This window comes from Crinia signifera, chromosome 1 (assembly GCF_055691185.1).
Source record: "Crinia signifera chromosome 1, ASM5569118v1, whole genome shotgun sequence".
In the NCBI taxonomy this organism is placed as follows: domain Eukaryota; kingdom Metazoa; phylum Chordata; class Amphibia; order Anura; family Myobatrachidae; genus Crinia; species Crinia signifera.
In genome coordinates this window covers 409,911,114-409,925,803 of record NC_139217.1, presented here as the reverse complement: position 1 = coordinate 409,925,803, position 14,690 = coordinate 409,911,114, and the positions used below count along the sequence as shown (strand labels likewise).

The 14,690-nt window shown below is 43.8% G+C and overlaps 1 protein-coding gene across 1 annotated transcript in view; it reads left to right on the top strand.

The window, feature by feature from the left end:
• Positions 1 to 6,842: 6,842 nt before the first annotated feature.
• The window catches only part of FAM81B (family with sequence similarity 81 member B), a 34,265-nt gene continuing 26,417 nt past the window's right edge, over positions 6,843 to 14,690 (top strand). Inside the window, exons 1-3 of the mRNA XM_083151769.1 lie at positions 6,843 to 6,899; positions 9,510 to 9,568; positions 13,433 to 13,670. Of these exons, the coding sequence (XP_083007895.1) occupies positions 9,525 to 9,568; positions 13,433 to 13,670 (282 nt within the window). The 5' untranslated portion in view covers positions 6,843 to 6,899; positions 9,510 to 9,524. The remainder of the gene's footprint in view (positions 6,900 to 9,509; positions 9,569 to 13,432; positions 13,671 to 14,690) is intronic.

The window sequence follows — 14,690 nt, the reverse complement described above, 5'->3', positions numbered from 1 at the left end:
GTTTATATACACCTGTATACAGGGGCGGATTGGGAACTAAAAGTGGCCCTGGAAAAAATTCAGAAGTGGCCTCACGTGGGCAGCATCAAATCATATGTAGGCAGAACCAACACTAAAATAGGTGGGAAAAATACATCACTACAACTGTATGGAAGCCATTGGTTCAATATGATTGGTAATCTAGTGGCCCCCATACCTTTAAGCTGCTGTGACAAACTACATCTCTTATAATACCCAACCCCCCTACTGAGGCAGACCACAGACCCTCTAACTTCCTTCAAGCAGATAACTCATTACGATAATCACCCAAATATCACAAATAGCCTCACCCCTCCTCCAGAAATTGTTACATCCCCAGATAGCACTCGCTCCTGTCCCTTTAACAGATGGCACAATGGGTGAGTATTTGCAGCATCAGGTACTCCGTTCTGTAAACAGCAATGGTTGCTTGTGTGGGAGACAGGAGAGGGATTGGGCCTCTACTCTGGGCAGGGCCACATCTTTAAAAAAAGTAACTGCCTGACAGGTGTCCTCATAGGCATCAGCCTACCGGGAAACTTCCCTGTGAGGTGTATGGCCAATCCACCCCTGCCTGTTTGTTCGTCGGGAGGCTTGCCACCTAGCAACAGCTGGTGGGTTATGGTGTAAGCCTCCCGACATACGCTGGAATGGTATAGTGAAATAAAATTTTCACTTACCTTACCACAGCCAGGGGAGTAGGGAGCTTAGCTGCTGATGCATGACATGTGCACAGGCAGTGCACATATACTGCAGGTCATGCAGGTGCACTCTAGTCACATGCACCTGCTGTATATAAGGCTAAGCTCCGCCCCCTGAGGTCAGATTTTACCTCAGCGCTGAAGGAAGGAGGAAGCTGTGTCTGTGTCTGCTACAGACAGACTAATAAAATCCCCATCCTTCAGCAAAACAAACGGCCCTCCAAACATTACATGGCTGTGGCTGCTTATACCTCCTCTTCCTCACAGAATGAGGTATTATTTAAGAGGAGAAAGTTATTTAACCCTGTCAGGTCGGAAGACAGCAGGGAAGTTTCTGTGGAGAAAGGAGAGCCCAGTCAGGCAGAGTTTCTTCAAGAGATGCCTGTTCAGGCAATAACATCTCTTTACCAGGTATTGCCTGCAGTAGGAATACCTGAGAGGTCTGTAACAGACCACCCTCTCTTGCCCATGGCCAGCACATTTTCCTGCCTGTCACTGGCAGTATGCTCAACAACAAGCTCATAACAGGGACTAGTGCTCAGAAAAGGGACTAGTCACCACAGTACACAGTCCCCAGCTAACTCACAGGGAGTGGCTTGGGAGTTGGAGGATGTAACAAGATCCAGTGAATCCTCTCACAGGGGTGAATATAGTGATTTGCAAATGACCTGAGTGGCATTGGCAAGTGAAATGCCCCATTTATGCTATACACAGCACACTCTGCCCTGAACAAGTGCTTGAGGTGTAGTAATTCACCCAGCTGGCTTTTGCAGCCCCTCATTAAGGAGGACAGATTGTTCTCTGTAACACCTGGGCATTCCTGAAATCCCTGCCCTTTTTACCCTAGAGATTGACTCTGCTTTCTCAGCACAAGTGGGGGGAAAAGTGCTGCAAAAAATAAATAAATAAAAATAAATAAAGTTCATAGTAACTGACACTGTGGGCCAGTATTATTTGCCCTGGATAAGGCAGAGTAAAAAGGGTTCCAGCGAACTCCCTAGATTCCCTGCTTCCAACTGGCCCTATTGAAAGCTGTTAATAGAGCTACCCTGATGATTGGCCAGGCCTTTAATTCTATTTCAAATGCCTGCAGAACTGCCAGCAAGCAAGTGCAGATCTCAGTAATGTAGCTCCTGCATCAGTGGATGTCCCAAACCTAATTCTGATCTTTCAGTCCTGACTTCATACACAAGGTTAAGTTCTGCTACAGTCCCCAGCCCTTCAAGGGGCCTGTTTGCTAGGAGGGTCATTCTGTTAGAGCCAGCAGTTTGAACCTAGAGCAATGTGACAGCCACAGAGTGCTCAGAGGAGGCTTCTCCCAGACACAGGTCACGAGAGGTGAAGTGAATATCATCCTAATAAAGACAGAGGATTCCTCCCTGTCTTTCCAGAGCATTGGCCTCCTGTAGGCGAACTACCATGTACAGGTGGGAGGAAGGGCATATTCCCCTTGTTCCTTTTCCTAACCAGATATGCTCCCATCCAGGGAACACTAGTTCTGGATGCTGGATAAATAATGTCCCTGGCCCTTTAACAGGGCTAGATCGAGTCGGCAGACAATTCCAAATAGGTTGGGTCAGCTACCATTTCCCTGTAAGGAAACAGGACCTTTCATATAGGCCAGTACTGAATATATATGAAACCTTGGTCTTTCCATATGGAGGGTTTAGCAGATATACCCTTTAGGCTGGTCCAAGCTAAACATTGTAGCTAAACAGACCCGAAGGAGGCATTGAACATGATACTGGAACATCCAAATCATAGGAGGCTGCTAAGTTCCCTGTGGAGAGACGTTCCATGCAACTGGACTGTAATGGATTTCGGACTGTCCAATGCCCCTTACATACTCATATGCATCATGAAGGCAGCAATTACACACCTCAGACAGTAAAGGGTTCACTGTTATTATCTACCTAGGTAATCTCATGGTAGTGCATGCAGAACAATTGTCCCCCTTTTCTCCCAGGTATCTTATCCTGTCGCTCCTCTGGCATCTAGGTTTTCTTAAGAACCTTGAGAAATTTGTATTAATACCTTCCCAATCTGTTGTCTTTCTGGGGTCTTTGATAGATTCCTCTTCTTTATCAATAGCGGTTCCCTCAGACAAGTGGAACGCCATACAAGTCTGTTTCTTAGGTGCTCAGTTTTCACTGAGAGACTTGGCTAGGCTGATAAGGAAAATGAGAGCCTCAGATCCTGGGTTTTCTCCACGTACCTCTCATATGCAGACAATTCCAGAACCTCCTATCATCCCTTATTTGACAGGATTAGGACAGACAAAATGATACTATCTCCCATAGTCCACAGGGAGATTCACAGTTGGAAAACATTTCCTATTCCAGATCTCCCCTACCTCCTACTCCAGACATAGTCATCACATCAGATGCATCCCTCATGGGCTGGGGGGCATTCACCCAGTGCAATACAGTAGGAGGGAAGTGGACCGCTTGAGATTCTAAAGCTCATATCAATCTCAGAGCTAAGAGCTGCCAGATTGGCTATATCCTCTGTATTTCCCTCAGACCCACGGGATAATTCAGTTCAGCTCTGTCTGGACAACAAAACCACTGTTTATCTACCTCAAAAGAATAAGAGGCACTTGATCTTGCATTCTCTGTCAGCAGGCAATAAATGCCTGGAAGTGGGCAGTACAGCGGTCCATTCTCCTCTTTGCTACATGCATACAAGAAGAGTTAAACAAGATAGCCATTTCCTTATACATAACCAGTCATACTGTGGATTGAGCGACTCTCCAGTTCCTTCGGAGGTGTAGATTTAGATCCCACTGCTGCCATAACACACCAGAGATCTTTCTCAGAATTGCAAAGACCTTGGGTCACCCACAAGTGGATACGTTTGCAACACCATCAAACGTACAAGTTCTGACATTCATATCCAAATATCAAGGGACTCTCCACATGGATGCTATGTCCTTTTTCGCGGGCTGACATTCCACTTTCATATGCCTTTTTCCCTCTGGCTCTGCGGTTGTGGGTCATCCACAAAATCAAAACAGACGTGTCCAAAATACCCAAATATTTCTGGCATACTCTGTCTGGCCCTCCAGAGTTTTGTTCCCTTTATCAACCTTTTTCACAAGGTTCCGGGCTTCCTCTAGGTTCATCTACAGACTGCTTCCAGGGCAGCACAGACCTACTGAAACATCTTCCACATTGTATGTGGATTGCAACATTACTAGGTTGCAGACCATTCCCAACCTCTCTGCCTTTTCCACGCCTTGCCTGTTTTAGGCCTAGAATAAGATCCAGATATCAATCCATAATTGAATTTCTAGCCTTACAGTCCTCTAACCTTCCTTCTTCAGGCCCCCTTTTCCGAGCCTAGCATAACTCTGGACTTCCTTGCCACCACATTCGAATCAGGTTTGGCTTATGCCAAGATATGCTCATATGGCTTGACTCTAGCTCTCCTTTTCCCAGGCCTCAGAGAATAAGAATACTTAAAGGATTCTTTCTAGCTAGCCCACCATGCTATGGCATTCTACCTGGTGGGACATTAATCCCTTTTTGTACTTCTTGGCCACTATACCACCATCTGCAGATATCTTTGGCCTTTCAAAGAAGTTAGCTTCACTGTTAGCCCCTGCCTTTGCAGCCAGAGGGGCTGAGTTTTCGTCAAACCACATATCTGAACCTGGATGACCCCTACGCCAATGGGTTTCCTTATTATTCTACGGGGACACACAAAAACAAGTTCCATGCACACACCTCTGGTGGAATGTGATCTGGTCAGAGACCAGTCAGATCCAGATCTTTGTATAGTTGATTGCCAATCCACTTACTTACCCCTCACAGTACCTGTAAGAAGAGACATCAAACAAACTTCTCTCTCACATGCCAGAATATTTTTCATCCTGCCAGACCTTTTTATGACCAGGGAGTGTATAGTTTCCACCATACAGAGTTCTGGAATAGACACTCCACTTCAGAGGCCATCCCCTTCACTGTGACGCAGTTAATTCAATGGCTGCTAGAGGCATACCATTTCAGCCGGTATTGCAAGCTGCACATTGTTCATCCGCTTGGACTTTCTTTAGACATTGCTGGAGGCCTTCTGGTTCTCAAAGAATTGCGTTCCTTAGAGCAACCACCAGGTGTGTGGTAGTCTACCCACCAGATGTTGCTAGGTGGCAAGCCTCCCGACGAACAAACACTAGTTTGCAGGAATCTATGATCTGCAAACTCTCTTTGTTCTAGGGAATAGGATTGCCACCTAGCAACAGCTCCCACCCTTCCCACCAAGTACCTTGCTAGGTCTGCTGCTTGTTCTCTCTAAGGTTCGGTTATATACCTAACTTATCCTTTGATTCAAGGCACTCCAAAGGCCTAGAAGAAGCAACAAGTGCAGTCACCTAAAGATCAGAAATTAATTATTTCCTCTTCTCTGCTATACTCACAAGTTTGCCTCAGTTTATAACATGCCTGGCTACAATACAGCATGGCAGTTATTTCAGTTGTTGGTTCCTAGTCCAACCCAGTTTCATTCTTACTCCTTCCAGTAGAGTTTCTCAGATCTGATCTATGTTCGTTATGAATGTTCTAGTTAACATTTATTTTTGCATACAATGGTCTTTGCATACAATGGTATTTCTCTCTTGTTCCACTTTAGGATTGCCATCTGTAAGCTTCTGTAAAATCTGACCTCAGGGGGCGGAGCTTAGCCTTATATACAGCAGGTGCATGTGACTAGAGTGCACCTGCATGACCTGCAGTATATGTGCACTGTCTGTGCACATGTCATGCATCAGCAGCTAAGCTCCCTACTCCCCTGGCTGTGGTAAGGTAAGTGAAAATTTTATTTCACTATACCATTCCAGCGTATGTCGGGAGGCTTACACCATAACCCACCAGCTGTTGCTAGGTGGCAATCCTATTCCCTAGAACAAAGAGAGTTTGCAGATCATAGATTCCTGCAAACTAGTGTATACATCAGAAGATCTCACAACTGCAAGAACCTTTTGTAGATATACAGAGTTCATCTACAAATACACATTTAAACATATGTTACAATTAAGGCATAGAAAGTGACAACCCCCCCCATTCCCTGTTAATATCATTAAATAGATGGGTACTTGTGAGTTATCCGGGCGTCCGATTTTTTGATTGTATGCCTTAAGTTAAGGCATACAATCAGATGCGATGCGATGCGATATCGCATCGCATCGCATCGCATCGCATGCGACCATCGGATGCGATGACCCGATTTTTCCATAGGAATCAATGTTAAAATGATTCCTATGGAAAAAGGGGTCCTTTTCATACCCCTACTATCCAAGTGGGCATGGAGTTGGATATAAACCTGTGGCGAGCGTAGCGAGCCACCGAGCCCGAAGCGTGGCGAGCGAAGCGAGCCCCGCGAGGGGACGGTATTCCGTGTCCCCTCGCGGGGCTCGCTACGCTCGCCACGCTTCGGGCTCGGTGGCTCGCTACGCTCGCCACAGGTTTATATCCAACTCCATGCCCACTTGGATAGTAGGGGTATGAAAAGGACCCCTTTTTCCATAGGAATCATTTTAACATTGATTCCTATGGAAAAATCGGGTCATCGCATCGCATCGCATCGCATCCGATGGTCGCATGCGATGCGATGCGATGTCCCGATCCGACCCGATTTCAAAATCGGACGCCCGGATAACTCACAAGTACCAATAGATGTCTATCAATGTACGCAAGAAAATGGAAAGACATCATTCACTAGAATGATAGACTGCTATTGTATGGGCAAGTAAATAAGTTTAGCATTCCTGTATCCTAGTAACTGCAGTAAACACAGGCAGCTTACTAGTGAGAGAGGGGTGTGAAAACTGATGCCGGGTCAGGAGCAGGCGAGACAGGGAATGACATGCTTACATATACAGAATCTGTCACCTGAGCCGAAAGAAGGCTAATGGCATTTTGTACTATTCTGTCATGTAGGAATTGAGAACTACTGTATAACTTTAGAAGTATTATTTGTCTGGCAGTAAGAGCACTCCCCTGGGTCCTCCTTATCTCTGATCTCCAGATAACATCCTGCACTCTGGTTAGTTGTAAGAGAGATTAGGCAAAGTTACAACACACAGGGAACATGTTTGGTTACTCTGCTGTCTCTAGGATATCAGTCTGTCTGTAAAGAGTGCAGGTGAGGCTCAGTAGGCTGCTGTCAGTGCTGTACAGTAAGGTAAGACAAGTAATGTATATTTATTACCATTTATTTATATAGCGCACACATATTCCGCAGCGTTTTACAGAGAATATATGAACATTTACACCAGTCCCTGCCCCAGTGGAGTTTACAATCTATATTCCCTACCACATGTACACACACACACAGACATTCTAGGGTTACTTTATTTGTTGGGATCGAATTAATATCAGTATGTTTTTGGATTGTGGGAGGAAACCAGAGTACCCGGAGGAAACCCACCCAAGCACAGGGAGAATATACAAACTCCGCACAGTAAGGGCCATGGTGGGAATAGAACCCATGACCTCAGTGCTGTGAGGCAGTAATACTAACCATTACACCGTCCGTACTGCCGATTCCTAATAACTATATCATTCAGTTCTCAGGTTTATAAACACTACAGTATTTACGTCTGGTAATAGTAATATCTTTATGAGATTTTCTTTCAGTTTCAGGTAGGATTGGCTGTCATGTCAGCTTTTGTTTATTCTGATAGTGACAGACTATATTAACATTCTTATCTGTGGGTGAAACCATATATTTGGTGTACTTTTTGTAAATGAATGCAAAGATACCCCATCAAATCAGCACTGGCTTCTTCCACTACGGGACCACGCTGAGGCTGTACAAAATGTAGACACTTGCAAATATGACATGGCATGTCGACATTGTTAATGTTGACAGACAGAATGTGAGCAGTCCATTTTAGGGTTATGCTGCTGTTAAGGTTGGCGTTATGGTTAGAGTCAGGCTGTGGTTAGGGTTAGGCTGCAGACAGTTATGGATAGGGTTATGCTTATGCTGCAAGTGGCGGGGACTAGGAGGAACAATGCCAGTACTGGTATCGCGGACAGTGGCAGCCCCCTACTACCATGAGGTAGGAGCCACCACTGGGTATATGGGTAAGGTTAGGCTGCACTCAGGTTATGGTTAGATATAGGCTGTGGTTAGAGATAAGGTTAGGGTAGGTTTAGGGCCAAAATCACCTGCTACATAGACTGTTGACATTCACAAAGCTGACACAATTGCCATGTTGACATTATGAACGTTGGCATTTTGTGCCACACCGTGCTCTAACATTAGTGGAAGGCTTGGTGAAAGATAGATTTCTCAGAGATTTTGTCAAAGTCTTTTGAAATGAAAATCTAGTGTGAATGGGCCTTTACAGCTTAATGATGTATATTATTCCGAATAAGGGTCTATACCGAATAGTTAAACATCTGGGCAGTCAGAATAAAGTGAATACAATGCTGCTTCCATGTGAGCCTCCCACAAAAGCCTTCTGTTGAATGGTTTGGATATTGTTTCCCATGTACAGTAACATCCAAGGCAGCTGGTGATTGTCACACTCTGGGCGGTATTCAATGAGAATACCTGCGAGGTGCAGCGAATCCTTTTTAGGATTCGCTGCACATTCGCCACGTTCCAACGTGTCAGGGGCTCGCTGCCCCTGACTGGCGAATATGAGCTCCTGCGGCGAATGCCGCAGGGAGCCTGAGGACGGTGGCAGGCAGAGAGATGGAAGTCTCTCTGCCTGCCCCAGAACGTTTGTGGGGGGTAGGTGGGCTCCCCGGGTGCCAGGCAGCACAGGCTGCCCCCCGGGGGTGCCAGCAGGGGACCGTATATTCACTATACCCGATCGTAACGATCGGGTGCAGTGAATATATGGATATGTAATGAGCGGCTCGGCTCCGGCGCCCCCTGCTGGCTGCTGTGTAAAAAAAAAAAAATATATATATATTTTTTTAAATTAAATATATATTCATGTGCTTACAGCACATGAATAAAAATAGCATGCCCCTCCTCAGAATAAAATTCCTGATTTTTTGACACCAAATGTAAAAAACAAAACACTTTATTTTAAAAGTTCACATTCCACTTCACCATAAAAAGATAGCGATTGCTACTCGGTGAATCATGGTGAAAAAAACCTTGAAATGTATTCGCCATCTGGTCATTGAATAGGGTGATTCACCGTTTTAGTCAAAAATTCGCCAAACAGCACAAATTCGCCATAAAAACATGGCGAATCAGGCTCATTGAATACCGCCCTCTGTCACACAGCAGCACCTGTGATAAGTGTCACTCCATCCATCACCTATCTTTAGTGAGCAGCCTGATGTATGAAGCGATGCGTGTCTGTAGTGTAATACTGTATGTCTTCCACATCTGTTCATGAGCTGCACGGGATGCTCAGTGCCGTGGACCCTGTACCCCACTTACACAAGTGGCACCAATGTGTGTGACTTTCTAAGCAATATATTTCTATATAAATGTGTGGAAAATAATTTAATTGCATCTCATCACCAAAAACCAGCCTGTTCCAGATCCAGAATCTGTGGCAACAAAATAAGAAACAAATGTGTTTAGCCAGAAGTAAGTATTTTTTTCAAGGCAATATACAGTAGACCCAAGCAGCTAAATGTGCCATTCTATCTGCAGAACAAATGTATCATGTGTTATGTGTCATGTGTTACGTGTCATGTGTTATTAAACTATCTCTGAACACTGATTCTCCTGTGATTCTCCAAGAACTTTCTTTTTTGTATATCAAACATTGCTTCTATTGGGGATAAGGATGAATCATTATTTGTTTTTTTGCAGGTAGAAGGAGGCGAAATGTCGAGAGAAAACTCTGTGCAGCTCATTCCTTACCCTGACAGGTAACAGTCTTGTTCTGTATACTCTCTCTGATTGTTATACATAAATGCAATTGAGCAATGTAAGCAGGGACAAACACAGGATTTGCAGGAAGGGGTTTCCAGAGGGGGTGGAGCGAAGCATGGGGGTGGAGATTGAGGCGACCCAGTATATGCCAGATCCGTTAGTATTGAATACATAGATGTATCTACATGCATACCTCTCAACTTTGAGAAGGGACACTCGTGCACGCCGCAGGCGTGAACGAAAATGTGCGGAAGGGGGCGCCTAGTGGAAAGGGAGCGTGGCCTATATGCTCCCACAAGGCCACTCTCCCGGTTTTGCAGCTGTGGGGGCATGAATAGACACTGTGCGCATACGCACAGCGTCTATTCATGGGTGACGGGGGGACTCCCAACCGCCCCCGCCGGACACTGCCGGCCCCGGACGGGACTTGGGAATGCCCCCAAAAAATGGGATGTTCCTGCGGAAAGCGAGACAGTTGGGACTAGGTATGCTACATGAGATGATAGATAAATGGAGCGATCAATGGATGAAATTTAGTAGGATGAGAGAATCAGAAAGTGAGAGATTTGGTAAGAAATCTACAGGTTTTTTTAAAGCGGCAATCATTTACACGGCAAAACCAGTTTGCCTTTGCAGTGTAACTGGTTGCTGCTTTAAAAAACCTGGAGATTTCTTACCAAATCTCTCACTTTCTGATTCTCTCATCCTACTAAATTTCACCCAATGTATTTTATACATAGTCAAAGAGCAATCTCCATTCTAAAAATGTGTTACAAAATCAGCGCTTTATAGATGATATACAGTATGACAATGCCAGGGACCTTGAAGGGGTTAACTAGAAGCCGGACTAAGGAAACCAATATCCATGTGATAATCAGCTGGACTCGCATCAGACTTGAAATAAATCGCTATGCATCTCTGCAGGCCAGTGCAGGTCATTGCATGGCATCTTGGCGAAACATTGCTGCAATGCATAAAAGTCTAACTCTATTAATAATTGCTTGTGTCTTCTATTCCTGTGCTCATGGAGAACAGGCTCATGGGTTATAACATGCAAGTGCAGAAAAGTAAAACGACTTGTCTTATAATGGGTTACATGGAACTTCATGAATGTTAGCTACAATGTGCCTGATTCAGGTCCCAACATATATGCTTCCCCATGCAGCAAAGTATCGATTGTTGGTACTTAGCACAAGTGCAGGAGTCGTTGGAGGCACTACAGCTGTATGCGTCACTAGCTTAATAATTCTTAAGATAAAAAGAGTATAGAAGAAAAAGTCACTAACAGGACATTAACAGGATCATATAAAGCAGGGATAGGGAACCTTCGGCCCTCCAGTGAGTTTGTATGTTCTCCCTGAACTAAATGTGCCCATGATGGCTCAGTCACACACTGAACATGTTAACATTATGGAGTATGTAAATAAATAAATAATATTATTAAATGTTATACTGTATACCATTAATTTCATTACAATGTTTACATTATGGTTGAATTTTATTACACACTGCTAATTCATTTGTGTAAGGACATTTATGTTACTTCTCATTACTTTATTTGAAATTTAGATTATTGCATATACTGTACATACATTAAACACTGGCAAACTTCTAAAATCTTACATTTAATAATGTTATTAAAGACTATTGATCTTGTTTTATATTTTGTATATGTTTTATTAAATGTGCAAAATACACTAGACATTTTATTTTCAAAATATAGAGCACTCTTTAAGATTGTGAGAACATGCATGCAACTATATATATATGTCCAATCTGATGCCTGTTAGCTCCTTCTCGTTGTCTGCTGCTGGCTCCACCTCACCCCCTTCTACTCGCCCTGTCGGTGTCCCCCAAAAGTCTGACCTAAGCCCCTTCTTTTCTCCCTCTTCCTTGGGTGCACTCAGAAGCTCCTTCAGCCTTCATACCACCTCTATACCTTTCCCTTGCTCCCCTCTGTCCTCTCTTGGGTATCCAGCTGCCATCTCCTCCTGGATGTCTCTAAGCACCCTCAAATCTCCCAAACTCATCATCTTTCCCCCATCTAGAGTCAACCCCCCCCCCCCCCAAAAAATAAATAAATAATAATAATAATAATCTGTATCATTGGTGACAAGATCATCATCTTTCTATTCCCCAACTGCTGCATGGGTGTCATTCTTGAGCCCTCAAATCTCTCGCTTTATCCTGTCAGTTCCGACTAAACTTATTATCCACTCACTGGTCATCTAGCTGCTTGACTATTGCAACATTCTCATCACTGTTCCCCTAAGGTCCCATCTCCCTCCAATCTGTTCTAAGTTCTGCAGATTGACATATCTTTCTTTCCTACCACTCTACAGGTGCCTCTGCCTTTCAACAAAATCTGCACTGGCACTCATTTCCCTACAGAATCCTCTTCATACTCACATACAAGGCCCTGTCTAACTTCACTGCTCCCTACATCTACAACCTCATCTACCTTATGTCTCCAGTCGGCCAATGACCATCGCCTCTACTCTGCACTGGTCACTGCATCTCATGCATGAACCATCTCACTTGTAATCTTCAGGCAGCCTTGCCTTAGTAGTACATGGACAACTCCTTTTGCTTCCCTACATCTCAGCTGTATTGTGTACTGGGAACTGTGCTGCTAATTGTTCCCTGTGCTCTGTTGTAGTTTCTCAGCTACGTTATGTCTAGATCTGTGTACCCTGTAGTGTGCTTATGTATGCCATGGGGGAAATTTACTAAGATGTGTATTCTACTTCACATGTGATGTTGCTACGGGCAACCAATCAGATCTTGTCTACTATCTTCTAGAGGGTGCTAAATAAATAAGAAGTAGATTCTCATTAGTTGCCCATAGCAACATCACATGTGAAGTAGAATACACATCTTAGTAAATGTCCCCCCCATATGTTAGGCTTGTGGCACCTTAGAAATAAAATGTAATAATTGAGGACTATTTATTAAATGTAAATACTAATTAATACAAATTGGAAAGGTTTGGGGTGGTGGGTGTAAAGGTTTATTTAATAAATGTAAATATTATTAATAGTATTATAATTATTACTATTATGTTGAGGCAACTTGGGTGGACTATATTTATATTTGGCAATAAGGATTCCAATTAAATTCCAAAAAAATGGGAGTCATAATAGCATTTGTAACACAATATAGACTGTACTACCATAAGGGTTACAGAAGAAGGGTGGGGAATTCTTAAGATAATAACAGAAAGCCTTGGTAGGGATTGCAAGATCCTAGTGCTTGAGGCAGCAATGTGCAAACCATTGGGCCACTGTTACTACTAACACTAAACATGATGTCCCACCTATAAAAAAAAATACTGTCTCCCAAGAAAATTAAATTCTAGGTCCAGTAGCAGAACTAGTGTGGGCCCAGGTGCAGAAAGATTCTGTGGGGTATCTCCCTCACCATCCATCTATCGAGGGTCCCCCTCACCATCCACTTCCACCATAAGCCACCACTCTGACTCCATTTAAATTCCACCTTGCTTCAACTAAACTCACCCTCACCATTAATTTAATAGCCCAGCCCCCACTCCATTACATTAGGAGTCCTCCTTCTCTCAATACACTGAACCCCCAGTACCCATTAACCCCCCAGTCAAATTATCCTCCCACCGCTTTTACATTATCCCATCACATCTGTAGTTATGGTTCTCAGTCACCAACCAGTTGTATTGATCCTACCAATAATTCAATAATTAATGAAATGATTAATCATTCTGCAAGTAGTTACACACATCTCACACTGATGGTTGGTTTTATGTGTGAATGTTGTTCATAGCAACCAATCAAATGTCTCTGTGAGGTTTAACTATTAAAATTAATATTTTTTTATTTTTATTTCAGGGGACAATCTTTCTCACCAGCAATCCCAACAAATCGAGTAGAGGTCCTAGAAGGCAGGGTATTTAACCAGGAAAAGACCACAACCATACTTCTAGACCAGGCCTTCAAGATAAAAGAGGACGTGTCCATGTTGCGGGGGAACCGCGGTACTCAGTGGGATGTGATGGCTCAACGGCTGCTTGAAAATCACATGCAGACAATCACACAAATAGTGAAGCAACTTAGTAAAGATATTGAGGTACAATCATGCAGTCACGTTATAAATTATATTCAAATGAAAATAATTAACTCAGTAAACCCAATCACCATCATTAAAAGTTTTTTTTTGATGCATTAAAAATGCACACTGTGGCTCATGGGAATTCCTTAATATATTCAGTCCATGGGAGCAGATACAGATGTGTTAATATAGGTCAGTGTTATTCAAACTCAGTCCTGAGGATGCCCAACAGTTTGTATTTTCCAGGTCACCTTGCAGGTGTACAGGGCCATTCATTACTCACTGACACACTTTATAAGATCCATTGGTACTTGTGATTGTGTGAAGAAACCTGAAAAACATGTTCTGCTGAGGTCCTGAAGGCTGAGTTTAAGAACTTGTGAAATAGTTCACTCACAGCCAACCCATGCGGCCAAATGTAACAGTACAGTGGCTGCGCAGGATGCTGGCTGAACTCTGAGGATATTTTTAAGGGGCAATCATTTAGAAGGCAAAACTATACCTTGTATATCAGGCATGTCCAACGTGCGGCCCTCCAGCTGTTGTGAAACTAAACATCCCAGCATGCCTTGCCATAGTTTTAGCATTTCCGAATAGCAAAACTGTGACAAGGCATGATGGGACTTGTAAATTCACAACAGCAGTTTTGTGGATTCCTTTAGGCATGCACATTTGAGTTAATCTATGTTGCTGGAACAGTAACTATTGCATCTGCTCCACAGGCAGAATCCTCAAAACCTGGTGGGAACATTTTGGGGTTGAGAATCACTATTCAAACAATCTGTAGGCCGCAGTGGGACAACGGTGTCTAATTTGGCAGGCGGCAGAGTGTGGGTAGGGTGGCCAATTTGGCCTCAAAAAGCCTGGGATTTCAATGTAAGTAATTGTGCGGGTCGGCCGATGTGGGGATGTCTATGGGATTATGATCCCAGGTAGGGATGCCAATCCCGGGATCCCAGGAATCCCGGGATTGAGCATTTTTCAATCCCGGGATTGAAAAAAGGATATATGGGAGAGTGTCTCGGGCCATTCCATCAG